The 10,179-nt window shown below is 41.4% G+C and overlaps 1 protein-coding gene across 1 annotated transcript; it reads right to left on the reverse strand.

Moving 5' to 3' along the window:
* Positions 1-4,041: 4,041 nt before the first annotated feature.
* On the reverse strand, positions 4,042-10,074 carry gpc2 (glypican 2). Its single transcript, XM_051861065.1, has 11 exons — positions 9,600-10,074; positions 8,871-9,029; positions 8,612-8,746; positions 8,328-8,503; positions 7,672-7,752; positions 7,088-7,253; positions 6,532-6,662; positions 5,610-5,756; positions 5,385-5,521; positions 5,126-5,298; positions 4,042-4,814 (listed from the first exon to the last, which is right to left on the reverse strand). Exons 1-11 carry the CDS (start codon positions 9,730-9,732, stop codon positions 4,540-4,542), a joined length of 1,713 nt encoding a protein of 570 aa, XP_051717025.1. The 5' UTR covers positions 9,733-10,074; the 3' UTR covers positions 4,042-4,539.
* Positions 10,075-10,179: the final 105 nt, after the last annotated feature.

Consider the following 10,179-nt stretch of genomic DNA (forward strand, 5'->3'; position numbering starts at 1 on the left):
CCCATCCGTCACAGACCTATCGACTAGATTCCCAATCGATTAAACTCCAACCCGACTCTTACGCTAAATCTACTCGTCATAGTCCTACCGACAAGCAGTCTCGCAAATGTATACCGTAATATTTTAATGCTGGAGGGAGTGCGATGCTGGATCAGGATTATCGGGCCGTGGCCTTTGGGCCTTCGGCTTGGTTCGCTGGTCCAGAGCAAGTTCAGATTGGAAACTTCGCATTCCTAAAAACCAGAAACAGCAACCAAAAAAACAGTCAATAACACTACAATGCGTTTTTCTAAGACGAAACAAAATGTTATCAATCCCAAATTGGAAACTACCTTAAAGAACAGATTAACTTTCGAAACTAGCCTCCGACCCAAAACTGGAATTCACAGTTCCTCCACCCTCACAAACATGCGCCGGCCCGTGCCTTTCCTCGTTCTCCCTACTTTAAACCACACAATCTGGTGAGATTGTGATGGGGGGAGTTCGTTGTAAACCCAAAAAACCTAACCCTAACTCTAACCTCTAACCCTAACCCTAACCCTAACCCCACCCCCACCACAACCCCTACCCCCACCACAACACTTACCCCCACCATACAATACTTATATAGCAGAGTGCAATACCGTATCTCGACACCTGGTGGCGCTAGAGCTCCCAAATCAAGTTCAATCAACTCCCCACCCACTAATTAGTATATATACCAAGTTTCAACAATCTATGACCTATAGAACCCAAGATATACAGGATAAGAAGGATCAGTCATTGACTCATCCCCGGTATTGGACCCTATATCCTAACCCTAACCTAACCCTAACCTAACCTAACCCTAACCCTAACTACAATGCGTTTTTCTAAGACGAAACAAGACGTTATCAATCCCAAATTGGAAACTACCTTAAAGAACAGATTAACTTTCGAAACTAGCCTCCGACCCAAAACTAGAATTCACAGTTCCTCCACCCTCACAAACATGCGCCGGCCCGTGCCTTTCCTCGTTCTCCCTACTTTAAACCACACAATCTGGTGAGATTGTGATGGGGGGAGTTCGTTGTAAACCCAAAAAACCTAACCCTAACCCTAACCTAACCCTAACCCTAACTAACCCTAACCCTAACAATCTATGACCTATAGAACCCAAGATATACAGGATAAGAAATATCAGTCATGTCAGATTCCTATTATTTACATAAATTATAACAACACAACTCCACCCAACTCCAACCCAAGTACTACCCATCCAAAACACAAGTCCAACTTAACCATAGGAGAACCAGATATTTGCATATATATGTATATAAATATTAAATATTAAATAATATAATATATTAAATATTTTTGCAGACATTACAATACTTGAATACAGAAATATTACACAGAACAAACTGTCATATAACTGAAGACCGCATGTTAAGAACAATCAAATCTGACAACTTGGAAAAAATGCTTTGTGGAGTTTATAAAAGTTAAACATTTAATGATCTATAAGCATCTGAGATTTCTATTTATAATAATTATATATACACCTTTGTCCATTGGGGTAATGTAAAAATATTTGAAATGTTGACTGATATTTCAAATATTTGTGAATGTCTGACTCTTTGAATATAATGGTAGAAGATAGTGAAATTACAAGAGGAAGTGTCAGTGTTTCTACATATCCTGATGAAAAAGTATTTCCAAAAGTTTTTTTTTTTTTTTTGCACGATGATAAACTGCATTTGAAGTAACTTCAAAATCCTCACATACATCAGAGAGCAAGCGAGCCGACTCATGACATCATTTGGTTTGACAGACATTGATAGTCAATTCTATGATCTTTTAATTATATAGTCTTTCAAAGTGTTTATTAATGCATCAGTCTGTGGTTTCCTTTGTAGGGGAATTTTACAGTTAAAGACCCAAAAGACCAGATATGATGAATTAAGACCCGAAGTCAAATCATAAAAAATAAATTGAACTACGTCATTACTTCAGGTTAACTGATTCTGATTGGCTAAGAAAAATAGACAAAATTAGTAATTTTCTACACATGGACTGATAGACAGAAGCGTATCTCTATCCATCACGATTCTGATGCTCAGACCCAGGATTTAGGCACAGGATGTCCTTCTAGATCATGACAAGGCGTCTGCAGGTCTCAAGCAGAGTGCCAGTTGTCCATCAGCACCCATAAAGGACCTGTACACGCACATACAAAGATACACAGGATTCACAGCTTCTTCAAGGTGGAAGTTGGCCTGAGCTTTAACTATAAACAGGAAAGATTTCCAAAACATAGTGATAAGTTGTACTTTTCTCTCAGTGAGAGGTACATACAGTATTCATCATATTCTCTAGTGTTAGAAGATGAAAAGGAAAATAAATGCTTTAACATAAGTTGAAGAAGTCATTCAAATTTAATATTTAGAAAGATAAATGTTCATTAATATCTTGATTATAAATCACTCAAAAGATATACAACCTTCATTCCAGGCTTTGTACAATTGCATGCCAGGTGAAAAAGGATGTACAGCTGTTTTTAGCATGGAACATTAATCTCTGCAGGTTGGGCTTTTTTGGTACGAAGTCAATTGTTTGCCATGTTTCAGAGGAATCGTTCTCATTCCACCTGTAGTTTAGAGAGCTTCACTGTCCAGCGTCTGCCTCGGATCTTCTCCATTATTATGAAGTGTGTACTGTCCTCGCAGATACGGTCATTTCTGCTGCTTTTACTTTTGTGATGTTTCCACATTTATTATGCTTCATATTGGATGTGATCTGGATTTATATATGGATGCTGTTCTCATTGAGTGCCAAAGCCCTGTTTTAATAAACCATTCTCTCAGACACTCAGCTGATCTTGCATTCCTTCATTTTGAAACAATCATGGAGCAACAGATGCTGCTTCCTTAATTTTTATAGTAACAATTATTTCATGTAACTAATATTTATATACAAGATCAGAAATGGTGCAATGTGCCTTTGTTGCTAAATGAGAAAAACACCTCTGAATGAAATTTGAGAATGTTAAACATGATCCAAAAAATGTGTAAGTTAACCACTATGAATTGTGGATACTTTCACACACAATTATGACTTTCATAGGCACAACATAACATTAGGTTATCAATCAAATGTAATTGTAGTGATCGATGTGCAGTTATTGTGCACTATTGTATGAGAACTGAAGTGAGCTGGACGATGACATCACTGTTTTCTGCAGAGATGCTTTATAGATGAATTAAACTCATTTCATAAATGATGTACTTCACACAGTTATTGAACTGAAATGAATCAACACTGAACTGATTTAAAATAAATAATGACTGTTTTCTGTTATTTTTTTAGAGCTGACTCTGTTTGCATCACTGAACCGTTATTTTCCTGTTATCACTGTAAAGCTGCTTTAAAACAATCTGTATTGTATAAAGCTCTGCAAAAATAAAGCTGACTTGACAGTAACAGAGGAGTCCCAGCTCCCTAACATATATCGCTGCTATGGTTTCCACTTTTTCTTGTTCTCTACCACGTGAAGATCCTATTTACCTGAAACAGCCCCAGTCCAGAGGTTAGGCCTCGTTTGCAGCAGCGCGAAGAAGCATCGATGGGCAAGCAGAGGCGGCCGACCTAACCAGAGCTCTGTTTCTGAATCAAGAGTCTCTGTAACACCCCTCTTCAGAGCACAGGAGTTGTGTTCCCTTCTCTAGCAAAGAAGCGTCGGGTGTGTGATTCAAGCAGAACCTTCAGAAGAAGGAAGTTCTCCTGTTGGCACCAGTTCACCCACTGACCCTCCCTCTCCACCACGGGGTTATGCAAGAGAGAGGAGAAGGCAGTGGGCCAGGGGCCCAGAAGAGTTTGAAAATACAAACAATACACAAAAATATCCAAATCAAAGCTGTAACCCCCAGCTTCGCTGCTAGATGGCGCTGTCGCTCTATCAGTGAGTAAGAACTGCTGGACTCACAAAAAAAAAAAAAAAAAAACATCACTTGAGAGAAAACTAATAAGGTATGTCATCACTGCTACTATGATCCAAACCAACATGAGCACATCTGGCACAAGTCAGAAACATGTTTTCTTTAATCGTTCCTTTTAGCATAAATCTACTGCTACAGGTTCAGACTAAACCAACAACAGATCAACCTCTAACCTTTCTGTTCATCTGTCTGTAGTCCTTCATTGTTTCATTCATAAAACCTTGAGGGTTTTTGCTGTGAAAAATCACGTCACACATACAGATTCAGTACACAAGCACTGTACATAAGGCTAAATAAATAAATAAATAAATAAAATCAGTTTACAACAGTACATTCAAAGTTACACAAACATGGTAATAGTCCGAAATAAAAATCAAGTCAATGCATCTAACTAACATTCCTCATAATCACTGGAACGGTGTCGAACGTCGCATTATTGTGCGAGATCAGCTGACCACAGACTACTAACCAATCAGAGAGAACTAGAGAATGCACAGCATTGCTTTGTAAAAATAGACGAATGTAAACAGTTCTCTTGTGGTTTGATCTGCTGATGCTGGTGTTTGTGCTCATGTGGATCTTATTAAAGGCCGAGTGAAAAACAGACAGTAAAAAGGAGAAGAGCAGACAGGAGCGCAGGAGAGAGTCTTCCAGCATCTGATCGGCTTCGTCCATTCAGACGGTTCCTTTTATTGGCAGGCATGTCCCGGGGGCGGAGCCTGTCCCGGGGGCGGGGCAGCTTGTCCACAGGGAGTGTGTTACGAGGAGGAGAGAACGAACCGTAACCCGGCCAGTCGTCACTGAACCGCTCGCCCGCTTCAGCTGCGCTGCCAGAGCCGCTGCCGCCCTCCATGTCACCTGCACACACAAAGGGAACTTTGCTTTCTCTTCTGTTCTTTATATTACAATTTCGATTAGTTTGTACAGGACTTTTAACAATACAAATGGCTTCACAGATAATAGAAAAATAAAAGGACAAGGAAAGGAAATTGTTTCCCTACAACCCCAGTCAGCAAAAGTAGTGCAGAAAAAGTGTCTAAAATGCTTGTGCATGATAACATTTACTCTCTTTCACTTAATGTTGTTAAACCAAGCACTGTTTGTCAGTCATGTTGTGCATGTTACCATAGCAACAGTGAGCTCAAGCATAAAAGCACAGAGACACTCACTATCGATGAAATCTGCGTCTCGTCCGGTCTGAGCGAGTCTCAGTCTGTTTACAGCCACTCGCAGCTCCATGATTAACTGCCGTGTTTTGACGTCTGGCCGAGCAACATCCACCTCCAGCTCTGGGTTATTAATCTGATTGACCAGACCGTCGGCGGTCACAGACGGCAGGTATCTACAGAACACACACACACACACACACACACGTGTAAACATTACTCGTCACACACCTCAGCTTAGTTTCAGGACACGCTCTCTCACCTGCCGCGCGTCTGTCCATTCCAGCAGCGGTCCTCGTTGGTGACGTCAGCGGCCATGTGTTCATCGTTACAGATGGTGTGAGGCAGCGCTACCCAGAATCCCCTCATGGGCCTCAGACGCTCCTGCAGCTCCTCCACCTGATCACAGTCATGGATCAGTTATCAGTATCAATATAACTGTGCTGGGATCTGGTTTTGGAGATGTCAAGTTCTCTCAGCGTCTCACCAGTCGGTACAGGTTGGTTCCCGATGCAGTGGTGGGTTTCTCCTCAGCGCTGTAGGTTCTGAAGGCTGGTTTGCCATCGTCTCTCTCTCTCAGTGAGCGTTTGTTTCTGGCAGGAGTTGGCCGAGGAATCCCACAGCCCTGAAACACCTGAAAAAAACATTAAATGAGCTCAATGCATTCAGCATCAGTTCAATACTGTTCTCAAGCTACACGTGCGTTTGGAAAACTAACTACTATTTTTAGAATCAATTTAGTGGTCGTTTATTTCTTCAATTATTTCTTCAATTATTCAATTATTCTGAGCCAGATTTCTTTTGTCATCATCATCTGACCAATAGTGTAAACTGAAGGCTATAAAAACAAACATAGTGAATGTATCTAAAAAACAAAAGCACAGTCTCAGTGTTAGGGTCTCAGAGCTGCTGAAATCATCCACATCACTGTGATCAGATGCTTTCTGTTTTCTCACCGCTGCCATTTTATTTGTTATTGAGAGGAAAACGTGCAGCACATATTTACATTTTCATCTAAATGTGGGCAGCATCGGGACGTTCGCTAACAGTATATCGCTGCAAATGTATTTCAAACTTCTGGGTGAAGAACAAAAAAACTTCAGTGTGAGTATATCGGGGCCTTAACATAAATTACGCTCCATCTGTCTGACGTGCATGTGCGCGCCGGCGCTCGTCCAGTGAATTTTAGCAGCATTAACAAACTGGAAATAACTGCGTAAAATGTAAGTAATGTGCCGAGGAAAACATGTCTCAAACACTTCTGTCAAACACCTGACAGGACAAGCCCAGTTAAAAATATGTTTCTGCATTTAACTGATGGTTTCTGTGCATAAAGCTCTGCTGTCAGCTTCTCTCTCATCTGCTCAAACTGAGTTCTGATAGTCTGAGTGTGTTATTCGTGTTTTTACCTTTGCAGAGATGGTAATGCTGTTCTCTTGCATGTACATGATGCCTTCAGACACCTTCACTGCGATGGAGTCCGTGGCCAACTCGAAATGAAACGGCCCACCGAGTTTCTGCACCAGCAGCATCAGAGCGTCTGCAGGTGAGCACACACACACACACACACACACATATATACACACACACACACACACACACACACACACATCAGCATGACTTTCACACACAGAGGGATTGATTGACACTTACTCAGCCTCATGAGACTCTGATGAGGTTTGATTTGAGCTGATCGATGTTTATATGTGAATAAAAGCCTAAATCACATCAGTTCATCATATAAAGCCATCGTGTCTCTCGATTCATTTGTCCTACTGTACATTTTTGAAGCTTGAAAATGTTGCACACTTTTATTGGATGGGCAAAAATGATGTAAAAAGTACAAATATCTTCATTGGTGTTCTGGAGATGAAAGAAAGTCATACAGGTTTGGAACGACATGAGGGAGAGTAAATGATGACAGAATGATGATTTCTGGGTGAACGAGATGCTTTTCTTTCTCACCAATGAAATTGTTCCATTCAGTGTCTAAGTCGGCCTGATTGGCCAGGCATCCCTTCATGACGTTCAGGCACAGCGAATGACAGGGCTTGAGTGAAGGAGATCCACGACACAGCGGACAAAACCACTGACGCATTAAAGCCCGAACACACTCGGATCCTACAGTCAACTACAGACACACAGGATACAGCATGGCTATATACACAGATGATTACATCCATAAACATATGTTTATTAGATTTGATGGGACAACCCTGTTTGTTTACAGAGTAGAAATGTTTCATGATGGACTGCTGAGATCAGATCTCAGTAGGATTTCTTGATTTCAACATACAGAAATCTCATGGGATTATTTCAATATTTGCAAAAGAAATGTTTGGAAATCTAAAACTGATTTTTCCTACTGGCTCCGCTTCCGACCATTAGAAACTAACCTAACCAATCAGAACAGTCGGAGGAGTTCTGCACTTGCACCACACCACTGGTCTGATCGTGTTGTGTTGTGGCATTGCCTTTTGCGGCTGTGAGATCAGTTACGTGATTCATCAGTGTATTATTAATGCCCAGCACTGAGCAAAATCACACACCTTTGTCGCCTTGTTCACGATGTCTCTGCCAGCAGCTAAACCCTGAACCAGCGCCCGCGCCGCAGTTAGCGCTCTAGACACCTGCCAATCACAACAGAAACAGGTGAGGATGAGGATCAGGGATATAATGATGATGATTATTGTAATGATGATGAGAAGTTATGGCGATGGTGATGTCTTGATAACTATAAACAGAGTTTTAATAATCGCTCAAAGAGAACCGTAAGTTCACACCACAACTATAACAATAACGACACAGAGGAATGATATCGTTGGAGTCACTTTCAGCTGATGAACGATAAAAACATTGACAGCCAATCAGAATCGATCCTGCTTTAAAGAGCTCAAGCATTTAAAGTGACAGGTGACAAACTTGTAGCGTGCTTATAATAAACAGAGGGAGATCGTTCGCTGGTGTGAACGCTAATATTATAGTTATCGTTCTTGGTGTGAATGGACCTTAAACTCACTTTGAGATCAGTGAGTTCTATTAACGTTTCTGTCTCTCACAGTATTTCATGTTTTGGAATTAGAAGAACAACAACATGTGACCTTGTGAGAATGTCATCATAAGCAGATCTGAGAAATCTTTATTACCCTTTTAAACATTCTTTTCTGTGTCATGAAATGAAAAGAGCACGTATGTGAGAAGCTACCTGTATGTGCAGTTTATGTGGCAAGTCTCCAAACGGCTGTAGTTGTTCGGCATGTTTGCTGACACACTCTAGATAGTCCTCGGTGAACTGATACTGAGGGTTAACCAGAGAAAACATGCGCTCGACTAGTCCTGTCCAGAAATCAGCCAGAACCTCAGACAGACTCACGGTGCCACCTACAGGCAGAGAGACAGATCAATCAGACAGACAGACAGATGAATCAGACAGACAGATCAATCAGACAGACAGGATCTCACAGACGTCTCCTCTGCTGTGGTACTGACCCGTGTAGAAGCGCCGCAGGTCTGCGAACAGCTGCCGGAAGATGTGAGCGTTCTGCGTGTACAGGTGACCGTATGTCTGCGTGAACATCTCATTCATCGATTTCTCTGCCACATCCAGCAGCTCCCGGAAAAACTCTGACATCACAGGAGCCAGAGAAATAGTGTTTTATTTGTCCTCAAAAATCTTCATGTCATCTCAGCCTCTGAAAACACTACCACACATTATTTATAAAGCAGCTGGTAATTTAGGCGTCCTCACCATCAAACTTGCGGTGTCTCTGTGTGAAGGTGGTGAGCAGGAACTGGCTGGTGTCTCGGACCGCAGACAGGAAGTCAGCCTCACTCTGGCGCGCGAGCGTATCCTCCATCACACTGGAGCAGCAGGTGTAATCACGAGGACACAGACGCAGGTGTTCACCTGCCAATGAGAGCAAAGCTTAATAAAGACCGATCAAACCCACACACACCTTCCCAAAACTGCATTTAAAGAGTCTGATTCTATAATATTCTATAAATTAGATTCTATAAATATACCATGCAAATATAATAAAGAGTCAAAGAAATCTGTCTGCATATAATTAGACAGACATACAATCAATAATCAATCAAATACATATATGTATTAAAGCATTTATATGCCGATTTATACTAGGCCTATATCTAATATATTATTATTAAAGTAAGCAGCTAAAACACATGTAAACCAAACAAATGCACTGTGGTAAATTTTACACTTTTATAACATTATTTAGGTGAATCTCTTTAATTCATTTCCAACATCATTTTGTTTACTTCACATTAGGTATTTTTATATTGACTATTTCTGGACTGTTAGCACTGAAAATGCTCGTGAATCTGACTGATAACAGACAGGGCTGATGGATCAGCTTCTTTGTTAAAGCTTCAGCAACACTTTCATTAGTCCCGAACATCAAAATACAACACGAGCGATCAGCAGATGCAGGAGATTTCTGTAAGTCTCTCTCACCGCTGATGCGCGCGTGCGGCGCGGTGTCCAGACTGTGTTTCTCTCCGTAAACCCGGCGAGACTCTCCGCAGCTCCGCGCGCCGCCCGCCGCGCCCCACAGCGCGATCACACACACCATCATCATCACCTTCATCTCTACAAACACTGAGTCAGTGCCGGTGGACACTTAATCTGTGATTAAATATGAGGAAAAGTGAATCTGCTGCGTCTCAGCGGAGCGCGTCTCTCTTTGTCCCGGGATGATCGTTCACGCGCGCGCGCGCGCACACACACACCTCCCTAAAGAGCGTGTGTCTGAACAATAGAAGCGCACACACTTTCTCTTTGTCGGATTTTTCACAGTGCGAGCCTTTTTATTCAGACAGATCAGCGTGTAATTCTGAGAGTTTAATAGGTTTAAAAAAAAAAAATAAAGCTGCGAATAAAGATTCGTATTCAAATTATTCCGCACAGGAACAGCTTTTCATTTGTGATCACAGAACTGAGCGAGTTAAATTGATGCGACATAATACATGATTTAATAAGTAGCTTTAACGTGTCATTCATGTTTTGGATATGATGATTAATGTCACTCTTTCAC

The sequence above is a fragment of the Ctenopharyngodon idella genome, chromosome 14 (assembly GCF_019924925.1).
Source record: "Ctenopharyngodon idella isolate HZGC_01 chromosome 14, HZGC01, whole genome shotgun sequence".
NCBI lineage: Eukaryota > Metazoa > Chordata > Actinopteri > Cypriniformes > Xenocyprididae > Ctenopharyngodon > Ctenopharyngodon idella.